Here is a 16346-nt window from a genome sequence, read left to right as displayed (position 1 = left end):
ATACGTTAAAGTATAACAACATAACGTTTCTACATCCAACAATAGAATGCCACAGGTCCCAGGACCAAGGCCAGCGGGAAAAGGGGGTGGGGACCGAGGGGTGGAGATTTATGTGATGCAAAACCAGGATGAGGCACTAGGGGACAGCATCTCTTGGTCTGAAAGCCCATCCGAGTACATCAAACAGTGCCCAAGAGCCCCTCTCTCAACAATTTCCAACTTCCCACAAGTAGAGCAGAATAAACTATGTTCAGAAGAGCCTCTGGAACCTCGGAATCACTCTTGTTCTGAGATTTTGGGAAGAGGGATAAAGATAGATTGTTTAGGGAGGACAGAGCGGAGAGCGAGCCAGGGATTTCCTCGGAACTCTGCTGGAGAAGGGCACGCTTAAGGGGCACATCCGCGGGGAGGGTGAGTCGAACTGGGTTACAGTTCCCTCTGCCTTGGGCCCCTGGTTTCGTAAATCAGAAGCTCCTATTTGCCGTCTACCCCATTCCAATCGCGGCCCCAATAGCTCCCTCCTTCTCTCTTTGTCTGCGGACTAACAACCTCAGAGAAAGGATGGAGACTCAGGGGGTTGGGGCGCATGGGGAGGGGCGGAAGGTGAACGCCTTCAACTTGAACTTCTCCCTTTCCCGAAAAAGTCTCCCGAGCAGCCAGTCCAACCCCTTAGAGTGAAGGAAAAGGAAAATGGGGAGAGGAAGGGAAGACTAGGGAGCAGTCCAGCAGAGGGCGGGGAGTGGAGGTCAGCACGGGAACTCCTCTCCTTCCCTGCCCACCTTGTGCTGGCTACTCCCTGGACCTGAGACCAACCCCCAGGAGAACTCTACAACGCAAGAAGGCAGCCCCACGGAGCTCCCCCGGCCTGGCGGGATGCGGACTCCAAACGGGATGGTCCTCTGGCTGTTGCTCCTGTTCTCGGCAGCCTCTTCGGGGCTGCTGTTTGCCTTTTACTATTCAGCCACGCATTTGACCAACAGCCCCGCGCAAGGAGCCAGGTAAGGAGATCCAGAAAGGGAATCGCTGAAGCCGGGAGTACAAAACTGAGACCTGGCACTTCTTCCTAGCATCCTTCCACCGGGCAACAGTCTGCCTTCCTCTGGGGACCCCTTAGAACTCAGTCTCTTCTGTTTTCCCTGCTCCAGTGTAGGTGATACCCATTCATCAAATTCTTCCCCAAATTCCATCTTTTCAACGTAGCTCAGGGGAACCGCTTGTAGGGTGAAAATCTGACATGTGGAGGGTCGACTACAGAGGTCAAGGTGGGAATGGGGGACAGCCTGTGCCCATGAGGATGTCAGAAGGTGAGAAGTCAGAGCTGCTCTGACTTGCTCAAGAAGAGGCTGAAAAAAAGTGTTTTCCAGTGCTTCCTTATCCCTACTTTTTTCTATGTCCCCTTCTCCCCCTTCCCCCATCTCAATCTCCAAAACTCATGGCACCTTGCAGGACATTGTGACCCAAAGGTCTGGACATATGCCATCCCGAAAGAACACAGTCTCCACCTCACTTCACCTCACTTCCTAGGGAGCAATAAATATCTATATCCTGGAAGGTAAGAAAGAGGAAAGAAATTTAGACTGGAGGTGAGGATCCTTGCTTCCTACAGTCTTCAAAATTTCAAGTCCCTATAGGGTCAGGGCCCACTTCTTTGTAATCCATTAAACATATAGGCCAGTGCATAGGGCTCTATAGGTGCTTAACCAATATTTATTGAATCCTAACCAAATCTCCAGACTCTCTTAATCAGGGAGGCAGGAACTGCAAGCTCAGCCTCTCACAAGGTTTGGTTTGGGAAAATTCCCTTTGGTACTTACTGATTGGAGATATTGCTTTGAAGATTGTAAGAAAAAAATTTAGATTTGAGTCACAGAATCACACAGAGCTGGAAAGCACCTCAACAGCACTGACTTGTACATGGATAAGGGTTCACTCAATCTCTGCTTAAAGACTTGCTAGGACAGAGGAACTCACCATTCCCCAAACCAGCCATTTCCATTTCAGTTCAATTTTGTTGTTGTTGTTATTGCCTCCTGTTTTTTCCTGATTCTGTCTTTTGGGGCTAAAGAATATAAATCAACCCCCCCCACAAACATTGGAAAATCTCTGCCACAATCCTTTACGATTTTATAGTAATTTTGAAACAAAGGCAAATTCCATAGTGACATAAAACTAGACTCACAAAGAAAAGTTTTAGTCTTTTAAAATGTTAATTTTGGGAGAGATACTCTTAAGAATGTTATCTTCCTAGAATATCAAGTTCTAGTCCAAGGGTGAAACACTAAACTTAGTACCACCTTCTTTGGTTAACAAAAGTTCTTGGTTACCTCCTTTAATTGACAAAAGTGCTTTCCCTCTAATCTTGGTTTCTGGAGATCCCAGTCCCTTCCTGAACTTAATGGACTTATAAAAAGTAAAATTGATTAGATCTTTCATTCAATTGAGATTTGGGATTTTACATTAGAACCCTGAAATATTTTTTTAAAATATATTTATAAAAGGCATATATGTTTCACACTCATAATTGAGTTTTTCTTTGGTATGAACTTATCTCAGCCAGCCTGCTTCAAGTAAAGCCACTCTCTATCTGAAGATACAAGGAAAGGAACTAGATGCTGGGATACCCCTGGTTTCTAAAGTCTGAATTTTTTATCTTCAGCATCCCCATCATTTCCTCCCAGAGATCCCCATGTATCCATTCTTGTCTCAGTCTGATTGCCTCCATTTCTGAGACTTCATTCATATGCTATTGCTGATTAATGAATTATTTCACTTCCTCCCCCTACTAGTTCCAGTGGCAGGAAGGCATGGGTCCCAGTCTATGGATCTAGACTCAGTATCATTTAGCTTCTTCTCTTCCTTAACCATTGCTTATATTGTTCCCAAACAGATTATTATAGAGCAGAAGTTCTTAATCTTTTGTGGTTCATGAACCTTTCTGTCCCCTTGGCAGTCTGGTGAAACCTAATACTACTGTAGTTTGTTGCCTACATTCATAATTGAAGAAAATGCTAAATTTCAGTTAGAGGTCAGTGAAAATAAAGATGTGAGTTTTTTCCTCATTCAACTTCATGAAAACCCTCCTAAAATTTGTCCAGGGAAGAATTCCTTTATACAGAAATAGCCCCTGCTCTTAGGGAATCTATCAGACTAAAGAAAGAAGTGCAAATACATGCAAATTAATAAGAATAGATGATAATCTACAAAACACACATATTGTTCAAAAACTCCCCTTCTTCCCCCTCTAATATTAGAATCTTTTTTTCCCCCTCAGTATCCTAGTCTGAAGCCTAAAAAAAAAGATTTAATATTTCTAAAACAGGAATGGTGAGAGGAGGATGTTAGTAAGCTCATATACATTTTTGAGTCAATATAATACAGAGTAGAATGTCATACAAGCAATGGGAAGATCCAGGCAAAGTTCTCAAGGTAAATTTGAGAAGGGAAAAAACATTTTCACTGAGAAAATCAGGGAAGGTTTCATGGAGCAAGTGATAGGTAGTAGTACAGTTTGACAGGTCTCTAAAACAGAGGAAGAGGACCTAACATGGTAAGTTGGAGCAATGCTTAGAATCAAGAAAAAAGTTTCAGAGGGGAAGTGTATTTTGAGCCAAAGGGGGGAAAGATTTATTGATTGGAACAGAGAGAAGAAAGTGTTTCAGAGAAAGGATATTACATGTTAATACAAGTGGAAGTCTTAGAGCCTTTGAATGTGGGGTGTGATGAGCAGGCTTATCTATTTGCAGTGGGAATTACAGAGAGGAATAAGAAATGTGAGAAATAAGATGACAGAAGTGACAATTTGCCATGAGACCTGGAGGCCAAGTTGGCTGCTCCTAGTGCCAGGCACAGGGTGAGGTCCAAGTAAAGGGAAGTGGACAGACTTCTCCCTGGCAGCAGCAGCTTCCCATAGGGGTTAAGGTTTCCAAAGGCATTTGTCCTGGGGTTTGCATTTGCTTGGAAGCTGAGTTGGCAATGAATCCCAAAGCGAGTGTTGAAAGTCTTTGGGAGCAGTTCTGCATTACCTGAGTTAAAGTGAAATACAAGCTGACAAAACCTAAAGAGTTAGAAATGCCGCCCTTCACTCTCCCCCTCCCCTTTAACTGATCCTTTTTTTCTTCTTGGAGTCTTATCTCCAGGTCTGTTAAAATATTCTTCCTTATTTCTTCCCAGAGGGCACTGTCTTTGTTCTTAAGGAGAGGGATCTGGTTTCCGATGGACAGATTCCCTGGCTTATTGCTCCATTGGTCTCAACCTGCTCCAGCTCCTGGAGGCAAACTGCAACAAAGCAGTCTTTGTTTCCCTGACAATAACCCTTTCATCCAGGCAGCTGTTTCAGTAAAACATTTTGGAGCTTGCACCTACAATATATGCATACTTAGTTACTAATATATTATATTCATGTGCTACTGTAATCATATATTCTGCACATTATCAGACATACCCACAAAATAACTTGAAATACAGATGAAATAAATAACAATTTTAAAATAATTTTACTTTATTAATGGAATAAAATGCCTTTTTGCTCTCATGAAAATAATAATAATTTTTGGTGAGAGGAATGTGATGTGCTTCATCACATAAAAAATTGTTTTAACACTTTGTGACCCAGGAGTCAAATGTCTGATTCTAAGTTCATTGTTTCAATAGGTATCTATAATGACTGAAAAAGATACAGAGATCCAAATAGAAGAAATGCATCATTTGCTACTAAATCATGATTTGAATTTTTTCAACTCCATTCATCAATTATGCAAAGATTTATTTTGAAATTCTAATTAACTTTCATCTTTCCTGATTTCAATGTTGTCCTTTGTAAAGGAGTTCAAGTGTTACTTTTTTGCATTGTTAACAAAACTGCTCAACAACATAGAAACTTTCTCTTTAGAAAGTTTTTAAATGAGTAAAAATTTTTTAAATGTATAAATATAAGAGTTTTATTGGTGACATGTTTACATTGCTTTCAGCAACAAAATCCTAGTTTTTAAATGTTTTCTTAATTGTAATGATTTCATAGTATCATTAGATAATATCTTAAAACACAATACACACTTAGAGCAAGATTTATAGTTAATAATAGTAGATAAAAAATTAACAAGCATATCTCATCTCTCCCCAACTAAACAACAAAAAAGGAAAAAAAAACCCTAAAATTCAATATGTAGAGTTAAGCAAAGCAAAATTCCTAATTTGGCTACATCCAATAATGTATTTGTGTCTCTTGAGTGCTCACCTCTCTGTCACAAAGTAGAAAGCATGTTTGATCACTGGTTTTCTGTAGTTATGGTTGTTTATTATATTGATTGGTGTTCTAAATTCTTTACAAGTTGTTTTTCTTTTTTTAAATTAAATTAATTTTGGTGACATTTTAAGTTCTGAATTGTCTCCTTCCCTCCTCACTCCTTACCATAGAAGGCCACCATTTGAAATATATATGTAAAATTATACTGAGCATACTTCTTTTTATCAGTTCTTTCTCATGAGGATAGCATCTTCTTTTGTAGTGATTTGTGAATTTAAAATATGCAAAATAAATTGGTTGTTCAGAGCTGTTCTTTGAATAATATTCCTGTTAGAATATATAGTGTTCTCTTGGTTCTACTTATTTTACTCATTATTATTTCTTGAAAATATTTCCATTTTGGGGCAGCTAGGTAGCGTAGTGGATAGAGCACCAGTCTTGAATTCAGGAGGACCCGAGTTCAAATGTGGTCTCAGACACTTAACACTTCCTAGCTGTGTGACCCTGGGCAAGTCACTTAATCCCAGCCTCAGAAAAAAATAAAAAAAAGAAAGAAAATATTTCCATGTTGATGCTGAGTGAAATGAGCAGAACCAGGAGATCATTATACACTTGAACTACAATACTATATGATGATCAATTCTGATGGACATGGCCCTCTTCAACAATGAGATGAAACAAATCAGTTTCAATTGTTCAATAATGAAGAGAACCAATTATACCCAGTGAAAGAACTATGGGAAATGAGTATGCACCTCAACAGCATTTCCACTCCTGTTTTTGTCCGCTTGCATTTTTGTTTTCCTTCTCAGGCTATTTTTACCTAAGAAGTCCAATTTTTCTTGTGCAGCAAAATAATTGTATAGATATGTATACATATATTGTGTTTAACATATACTTTAACATATTTAACATGTGTTGGTCCACCTGCCATCAAAGGGAGGGGCTAGGAGGAAGGAGGGGAAAAGTTGGAACAGAAGGTTTTGCAAGGGTCAGTGCTGAAAAATTACCCATGCATATATCTTATAAATAGAAAGCTATAATAAAAAATAAAATAAAATATTTCCATGTTTTTCTAAAATCAACTAGTTCATATTTCATATAGCACAGTAATATTTCAATTGTTTTTCTTTATAATGTTATCATTTCCCATATTATTCTCCTGGTTATATTCATTCCATCTTGACTCACTTCCCATGGAGACTATCCATTTTGCCATTTCCTATGATGCAACAATATTGCATTACATTCATGACCCATAATCTGTTTATCTAGTCTTTAAAAGGTGGTACAATGAAAGAGCTGCTCAAAATATTTTACTGTACATAGACCTTTTCCTTTTCTGATCTCTTTGGCAGCCTATATACTTTATAGTAATGCAACTGAGTCAAAATCTATACACAGTTTACATAATCTTGATCATTTTGAATTATTTACCTACTTGTCAGAATGGATTAGACTGTAATTGTGGCCTTTTTTTTTTTTTATCCTCATGATATGGTTGATGAAGACCTTATATTGGGAATAGAAGCATCAACTCTTCCATGTTCTTTTGTTTTCTTCCATCTTCTTATTGTAGTCATAGTAGTATTATCTTCAAGCCTTCAAGCCATGATTTTTTTTGCAAGAATTTTTTAAAATAAATTTTCCATTTTGTACAATTGGTTTAGTTGAAACTAGGTAATATAATCTTTAAATCTACTTACCTGGACATATGTGAAGTCAAATATGCTATAATATAGTGAAAACCAATGAATACTTAAAGGTCTTACAGTTAACCCCAACCATGTTGTGAAACTTCTACCATTCCCTCAGGATACTTGAATACCACACATGATATAGGACCAACTTGGGTACAGAGCAAGAGAGGATATTGGCTTTGATTCATATATTAAATATGTATTAATAAAGCTAGACTTCCAGATCATGGGACCAATAAGATTTCATACCAGATGCTTTCCTTAACCCCCATTAATTAAAAAAAAAAACTCCCCCAAACTGAAGAGTTATGCAACTAATATAGAATAATTATAGTTTTTGTTCACTGTTTATTTTAAAAGAGGATCAATGACATCACAGGGTGTGTTTTTACTTGTATGTGAATTGGGCTTAAGTGAGGTAGAGTTACATAAAATCAACAGCCTCACTCTCTCTTCCTGAGTCATAGAAGTTCAATGGTAAGGCAAAAGGTCAAGATGACTGGCAATGGTCCAGGATACAGTGGATGACTTTAGCATCTCTGATGACTGACAAAGCTCAAAGAACTCCACAATGTCTGCTTCAGCTTCCTTCATGGTCAATGGAACAAATTGTTCTCATCCATTCATTCCACTAAGGAAAGTTTTCACATGTTTGAGATAGAAACCTTTTAAACTTATCAATGGGCTTGAAACTTCTTAGTTATCCTCATGCTGGTTTAGTCCATCTGTGGACACAGTTTTTTGGATAATAGTGAGACAACAAACCAAAATTTCTGTGATGTGGCTAAAGGCAGTCCTCATAGGAAAATTTACATCCCTAAAACATAACTACCAAAATAGAAAAATAAAGGATCAAGAATTGAATATGTATTTTTAAAAATTAGAAAGCCAACAAAGAAAACTAAAATAATTACAAAAGAGGAAATCTTGAAAATTAAAGGAAAAATGGATTAATTGGCTATTGAAAAGACTATCTAGAATTCTTGGATGAGATATGCCTTGTACCAATGCATGTCAGCATCTTCTTTGCAACCTATAGTCTTAGAAAAGTACCCAGAGTACTGAAAAATTGCATAGGGACAGGACTTGAAACCAAGTCTTCCTGATTCTGAGGCCTGCTCTTAATCTATTAAGTTACCACTGAATCTCAGAACTGATAAATTGATAGAACTGATAAACAAAATTAAAAGCTAATTCTTTGAAGAAAAAAAAAACTAGAAAATTTAGTCAATCTAGGTATTGATTGAAATGAGGCAAGGAAATTGAATTAACAAAAAAATTTTTTTTTAAAAAAGGAACAAGGTGATATCACAACAAAGAAGTAAAAAGAATTGCTATAATTTACTATACACAGTTTTATACCAAATAAAATTAAAATCTGAAAATAAAGGATCATCTATAAAAATATAAATTGAGAGTATACTAAATAGGAATTTAGCTATAAGGAGTTATGGGATGGGGGGGCATGTACCCTGGTTTAAATGGCTTTATGGGATAATTCTATCAAGTTTTTAAGGGACAATTAATACCTAGAGTACAAAAAAATTATTTAAGAAAGTATTCTATCAAGTTGATTTTATGAGTCAAATACAAACCTACTTAAGTTGGAGGATAATGAAAAGAAAGAGAATTCTAGATCAATATCTTTAATATATATCCATTTTAAAAATTCAATAAAATCTTAACAATGCATGGAAGAAAGTAAAGTGTAAGAAGGGAAATGGTAGACTGAAGAAAAAAAAAGAAAAAGAAAAAGAAGTCTTTGTATCAAATATCTTTGATAGAGATCAGATAACTGAGATATACATTCAACTAACAGAGATAAACAGAGATTATCCCAATAAATGACCAAAGAATATTTTAAAACTTCTCAAAAAAATCACGATCTATTGACAACTATATAAAAAATTGCTCCATCACATTAATAATTATAGATGTACAAGTCAAAACAACTTTAGGTTTCATTATTCAATAAATCAATAAACATTTATTAAACCCTTACTGTATGTACTAAAATCTTATCTAGCAAATGGCAAAGATGACAAAAAAATGGGAATAATCAATACAGGAGGAGTTATAGAGCAATATTGGAAGCAATATTCAGAGCAAATTGGAAGACAAAACATGTAATGTCAGTTTCCAAACATCAGTCTAATCACTTACATTTTTCACTCTATTTTTTTCTCCACTCCCATACTAGTACCTTGTTAAATCTATGAATTGGTTCAACCATTTTGAAAGCAATATGAATGAGAATCCAATGCTACATAGTGGTGTTGAAATAGATAAATGTCCACAAGAAAAGCTTCAATACACAAAAATATGTATAGTAGCATTTTGTGTGGCAAAGTACTAGAAACAAAGTAGTTGTCCATCAGCTAGAAAATGGCTACATAAAGTATGGTACTCATGAATATAATGAAATGTAAATGTAATGAACACTGAGAAACTTGGGGAGACATTTGAACTAATGCAAAATAAGTAGAAGCAGGAAATAGAAAAAGCAAAATAACTGTAATGATGTTGTTATAATGACCACAAAATATAAAGGAAAGAAGCATTTATTAAGTACCTGCTACATGCCAGGTATTGGGCTAATTATTTTACAAATATTACCTCATTTGGTCCTGACAATAATCCTGGGAGGTAGATGCTATAATCATGATGCCCATTTTACAGTAGGGGAAACTGAGGCAAATAGTAGCTAAGTGTTTTGTCCAAGGTTACACAACTAGAAAGTGTCTGAGGAAAGCCCAGAGCTTTACCAACTGTACTGCCTCACTGTTCCTGTGCAATATGAGAAGGTACTTTCCCCTGCTTCTTTGTAGAGGTAGGAGATCAGAGGCTTGGAATGTCAAATTTTTAAAAATATATATATTTTAGCTAGTTTTGATGAATCTTTTTTTTTTATTCTTTATTATGAGATGGTTTTCTGAGAAGGAGTGGGGAGGAGGATACAGTGAAAAATCATGTAATTGCATACTTTAACATATTTAACATGCATTGGACTAACTGCCATCTAGGGGAGGGGATGGGGGGAAGGAGGGGAAAAGTTGGAACAGGTTTTACAAGGGTCAGTGCTGAAAAATTACCCATTATATATCTTGTAAATAAAAAGCTATAATAAAAAAAATAAAAAATCATGTAATTGGACAGTTTCCAAATTCTACTGACATTCTACTTCTACTTTCTAATTTGTTCTACTAACCAGGGTTGTTCTCCTCAGACAGGAAGATCTTTTGCGTCAAAATTGTGATGATCATTCTTTTCTGCATAACATATCTATAAGTAAAATTCAAACAATTTTTCTAAAAAATTTTGAATTATTTGTAGTCATAGATTAATAGCTTCTAACAAAGTTAAAGATAAAAGAAAAGAAAATGTAGGTGATGCAAAAGGTATCAGCAATCATTTTAAAATATAGCATTTCCCAAAAGTCTTAGTGTATATTTAAGCTTTAATATGGACTAAGACATCTCAGATACCCTGAATATAAATAAGCTTTATTTTCTTTCTCTACTTTATTTACAGCAAAGTAATTGAATCAAAGATGCATCCTATCTTCTCTAAAGGATTGTGCCCTTGCCACTTTTACTTATCTTAAATCTCTCCCTATTAATTTCTCCATATGCAATCTCTCCCTGTTCCTATACTGCCTACAAGCATGTCTTCTCCTATCATAAAAATGTTACTTGAGCCATCCATCCATTCCTATTAGCTAGAGTACCATATCTCTCCTACCTTTTGTGGCTAACTTCCTTGGGGAATAGATTCCTCCACTTCCTCTCCTCTCATTCTTTTCTAAAAACCCTCTATAATCTGATTTTTGACTTTATTGTTCAGTTGAAACTACTCTCCCCAGAAGCGTTCTCCATGATCTCTGAATTGCCAAATCTAATTCTCAATCCTCATCTTTCTTGACTTTTCTGTAACTTTCATCACTGTCAATCATCCTCTTCTTCTTGTTACTCTCGTCTCTCTAGGTTTTTGTAACACTTCTCTCTCCTGGTTCTCTTCTTTCTGTTCATTCTTTCTGTCTTCTTTTCTGTATTTTCATCCATGTCTCTTTAATGAGAGTGATCCACAAAGCTCTATCCTGTGTTTTCTTTTATTCTCTCTTTATACTGTTTGGTGATTTCCTCAGCTCCCATGGATTTAATTATGATCTTTATGCAGATGATTCACAAATCTGTTTATCCAGCTCTAATCTCTTCTGTGACCTCCAGGATTATATCTCCAACTGCCTATTGCACATCTCAAACTGGATGTTGCAAAGATATCTTAAAGTCAATATGTCCCTGACTGAATTCATCTTTCTTCCCAAATCCTCTTCTCTTCTAAACTTCCCTATTGCTACTGAGGACACCACCATTCTCCCAATCACCCAGACTCACAATCAAGATATCAGCCTCAATTCCTCACTCACTCACCATCCCCTCCATCTAATCTGTTGCCAAGTATTGTCAATCCTACCTTCATAACATTTCTCATTTATACCCCATTCTCTCCTTTGATATAACCATTACCTTACATCTGGACTATTAAATTAACTTTATAGTTGTTCATCCAGACTCAAGTCTCTCCCCATTTCCATCTATCTTTCAAACAGTTGGCAAAGTGATTGTCCTAAAAATAAAGCATAAATCTGATTGTGTCATCTCTCTAACCTCCAATAGCTCCCTATTACTACTGGAATTAAATATGAATGCCTTTTTTTTTTTTTTTAAAGCATTTAAAGCTCTTCACAACTTGGCCCCTTCCTACTTCCAACTCTTCTTCCATAATACTCCTGTCTACATTTTTTTTTAATTTTATAGTTCATTTGATGTTTTTCTCTTCCCCATGCTTTTGCCCAGCCTTTCCTCCAAAGCTTTTCCTCTTCATTTATCTTAGAATCATTGGCTTCCTTCAAGATTCAGCTCGCATGCCACCTTCTGTAAGAATGCCCTTAATTGCTAGAAACTTTTCTTCTGACATTGCCTTGCTTATTCCTATATATCTTGTGTGTGTGTGTGTGTGTGTGTATGTATGTATGTTTGCATTTGTATATATTCTCCCTTATTAGAATTCAGTTTTCCTGAGAGCAGAATTTTTTTTTTTGCTTTTTCTTTGTATAATTATTGCTTGGCACAAGAAAAGGCAAATAAGACTTATTGGTTGATTTTTAGATAAATGATAAATAGAAGTTCTATTGTGTTCTTTTCATAATCCAATAAATCATCTTGTGTGCTCCATTTTAGGAACCATTGCTTTAAAGAGTATTGAATTTTAAGTATTGAAACTTTCAAGTGTATTGAATTTTACTTATATATGGCAGAGAGAGGGTATATGCATGTTTGAACTGGGAAAGTAAAGCAGATGACTTATTTCTAAGTATTTACCTAATTACAGTCAGTGTCTTTGAGTTCTGGTTCTTTATTTTGCACCATTTCTCACATGTCCTCTCATATTTCCTTGTATTTTTAACATTTGTCATCCTCTGGTACAATAATATTCTATGACAATATAATACATAGTTTGCTCAGCCATTAACAAATATTGGATATGGACCATGTCCAGTTTTTTGCTATTACAAATAAGGGTGCTAGGTGCTACTACTGGCTTATATCCCAAGGAAATACTAAAGAAGGGAAAGAGACCTGTATGGGCCAAAATGTTTCTGGCAGCCCTTTTTGTAGTGGCTAGAAGCTGGAAAATGAATGGATGTCCATCAGTTGGAGAATGGTTGGGTAAATTGTGGTATATGAAGGTTATGGAATATTATTATTCTGTAAGAAATGACCAACAGGATGAATACAGAGAGGCTTGGAGAGACTTACATCAACTGATGCTGAGTGAAATGAATGGAACCAGAAGATCATTATACATTTCAACAACAATACTGTATGAGGATGTATTCTGATGGAAGTGGATATCTTCAAAAAAAAGAAGATCTAATTCAGTTCCAATTGATCAATGATGGACAGAATCAGCTACACCCAGAGAAGGAACACTGGGAAACGAGTGTAAACTGTTTGCATTTTTGTTTTTCTTCCCAGGTTATTTTTACCTTCTGAATCCAATTCTTCCTGTGCAACAAGAAATTCGGTTCTGCACACATATATTGTATCTAGGATATACTATAACATATTTAACATGTATGAGACTGCCTGCCATCTAGGGGAGGGAGTGGAGGAAAGGAGGGGAAAATTCGGAATAGAAGTGAGTACAAGGGATAATGTTGTAAAAAAATTATCCATGCATAAGTACTGTCAAAAAAATTATAATTATAAAATTAATAAAAAAAAAAAAACAAATAAGGGTGCTAGGAAAGTTTATATAGATATCATGGGAAGTTGATGAAGAAATCTCTGACAAGTTGAGCCTCCCCACCCCCAATCCACCTGATGAAATTATAGGGTGTGGACTTTTGTCATGTTGAATAAAAGAAAATTAACACTAATATAATTTGCATCTTAGGCACAAGTCTACCAGAAATAATTTTATCTGATTTAACATGAACCTAAATCCAATCTAAACTTCTAGTTTAGAAAAAGAAATGTCTAAACTAATATAATCCACTCATGTCTTCAGACATCTCTTTCCCTGAGAGGATTTGAGGTATCATTTATAAAGATCTTGAACAAGGAAAAGGTCATAAAATGTCAAAATATAACTTGTGTTAATATACCAATAGTATATTTAGAACAATAGTAATTTAATTTAAAATATTCAAAGTAATGAATTCCTTCCTAAACTATTGCTCTCAAATCCTTCCTGTGATAGGGAAACTAGATGGCAAAGTGGATAAAGCACAGATCCTGGAGTTAGGAATACCTTTGGTCAAATCCAGTCTCACTCACTAGCTGTGTGACCCTGGGCAAATCACTTAACTCTGATTGCCTCAGTTTCTTTATCTGTAAAATGAACTAGAAAATGTAATGGCAAACTGCTCCAATATCTTCAGCACAAAAATCCCAAATGGGGTAGCAAAGAGTGAGACATGATTAAACAACAACCTGTAGAAAATATCTTCATCTTTAAATGAAAAAAAGAAAATGTACTTCAGTTGGGTATTAGCACCAATTTTCAGAAGGCAAAGATCTAAGGAAGACCAGAAATAAATTTGTTTATTACCATAAACCAAACAAAAGGAAGATGTTAGTTATTGTTCTACTTTTTATGCATTTTTATAAAAGGAATGTCTGGAAAAGGCATTTATTTAATAAATAATATTTATTAACATTTCTAGTTGAACTAAAAATGAGTTGGTTTATTTTTTTATTTTTTTTAATGTGCCATAGCTAGAAATGGGCATTTCCTGTGGAGCTAAACATCAGTTATGGCTCAGAACTAAGACATGCACTTTGGGATGACTCCTAATTAGTATCTATGTGGACCCATGCCTTGAGGTTGAATCAAGTGAGCCAATCCACTACAAGAAGAGCTCCAGGAGTGGCTATAAGAAGATCTGTTTAGACTCCTTTTGGAACATGATGACTCCTCTTTGGGCCCCTAGAAAGGAAGGAGGAAAAGGGATTTCTCTCTCCTTGTCATGCAGGGGCAATGCTGCTATTAACATATAACAATTATCTTTGAGCCAGGCTCCATGGGAAATGCTTCTTTCTGACAAAGGCCCATGCCCTCTAATTTCATCAAGTAAACTGGGGAGCTTAAATGAACAGGAGTTATCTCATTAACCCTTGGCTATGTACAGATAGGCTTTTTTTTTTCTTTTATCAATAACATCATATATATATATATATATATATATATATATATATATATATATATATATAGTCCTATGAATGAGATCATGGGGTCACAGGTTATGGACAATCCTCCAACTTTTATTATATAATTTCATATTACTTTTCAAAAATACTCTATCATTTCAAAGCCCTATCATAAGAAACCATTTGTAAAATATTGCATATTGTCTCCTTTATCATCATTAAAGTAACAAGAGACAGGAGGAGGGATAATGACTTCTATTTGAGTCTGGGTGCCTCAATAAGGGTAATATCTCAAATATAAATAATAATGTATTTATTATACATAGCACAGCTATAATACCCTTCTAGTCGTTCTCTGCCAATTTACTGCTGGCAATTGGTTGGACCCCTAGGAGGTGAATGATTATTTTCTAAGTTTGAGCAGTAATCTTGTGAAAGGCTATTCCTATTGTTCTAGCTCCTGTGCTGCTACCAGCAAATTCAATTAATTGTAGCAAAGAGATTTACAAAGATGGCAGTTAGAACAGTTGGTAAAATACATTCTTCCTCTCCCACAAATGCTCACAGTATCCATGAGAACATAGCCCAATCTTAGAGCGTAATGGTTACGAGGCATACATCTAGAGTAACTCAAAGGGGTAGCATTATCCCTTCACAATCCTTCACACAGCTTATTTTGAGTCAGTGCCTCCAGTAGTACTTTCTTTAAGGAAGGAGTCACACTCTGAAGCTTCTGCCCACCATTGAGCTTGAGTATGCATTTCTACTCCCAGTGCAGACACTTCTACTACCATTAGCCATTGTCACTCTGGGGACATTGAAACTTCCACTTGTAGGACTCCCCATATCTTCAGACCTTTTGGAACTCACGAGATCACTCAATTACTCCTAATTCAGGATACTTGTTTGTTCATCTAAGATCAGGAAATAATAAAAATAGAGACAGATGTTCTCATGACCACCATCTCCAGCAGAAGGTATGGAATCAATTGTCCTTCTCCTCCCAAATCTTCAAAGGCAGCTCAGACAGAAAGCTAGTTTTCTCCTTTTATATATCTAATGAGCTCCACACTACTAAGCAATTGGAGGCCTCTTCATTATAATTTAGTGTAAGTCTCTCTCATGCATAGTCAGAAACAGATTTCCTACTGAGTATGAACCACTACATAGAATTCCCAATCCCTCTATTTTTGTCTGCCTGCATTTTTGATGTCCTTCACAGGCTAATTGTACACTATTTCAAAGTCCAATTCTTTTTGTACAGCAAAATAACTGTATGAACATGTATACATATATTGTATTTAACTTATACTTTAATATATTTAGCATGTATTAGTCAACCTGCCATCTTTGGGAGGGAGTGGGGGAAAGGAGGGGAAAAATTGGAACAAAAGGTTTTGCAATTGTCAATGCTGAAAAATTACCCATGCATATTATCTGATAAATAAAAAGCTATAATTAAAAAGAGAGAGAGAGGGGGAAAAAATATAGATTCCCTTTAAGTTTTCACTGGTTGGACTAGAACTCTACAGGGAATGTGGGAATTTTCTAGGATTGTCTAAGTATATCATCATATCATCTGCAAAGAATAGTAGTTTTATTTCCTCATTGTTTATTCTAATTCCTTTATTTTCTTTTTCTTTTTTTTATTGCTAAAGCCAACATTTCTAGTACAATGCTGAATAATAG

General features: G+C 36.0%; 1 protein-coding gene across 3 annotated transcripts in view; it reads left to right on the top strand.

Moving 5' to 3' along the window:
* Window positions 1-607: 607 nt before the first annotated feature.
* Window positions 608-16346, top strand: part of ST6GALNAC2 (ST6 N-acetylgalactosaminide alpha-2,6-sialyltransferase 2) — a 68359-nt gene continuing 52620 nt past the window's right edge. The window contains exon 1 of one of the 3 annotated variants that reach the window (XM_074260819.1): window positions 608-998. In XM_074260819.1, the coding sequence (XP_074116920.1) occupies window positions 874-998 (125 nt within the window). In that variant the 5' untranslated portion in view covers window positions 608-873. The remainder of the gene's footprint in view (window positions 999-16346) is intronic. The other 2 variants (XM_074260818.1, XM_074260817.1) reach the window with 2 other exon arrangements.

Source organism: Sminthopsis crassicaudata, chromosome 4 (assembly GCF_048593235.1).
Source record: "Sminthopsis crassicaudata isolate SCR6 chromosome 4, ASM4859323v1, whole genome shotgun sequence".
Taxonomy (NCBI): domain Eukaryota; kingdom Metazoa; phylum Chordata; class Mammalia; order Dasyuromorphia; family Dasyuridae; genus Sminthopsis; species Sminthopsis crassicaudata.
The sequence above is the reverse complement of the archived record's forward strand: the minus strand, read 5'-3'. Positions and strand labels throughout refer to the sequence as shown.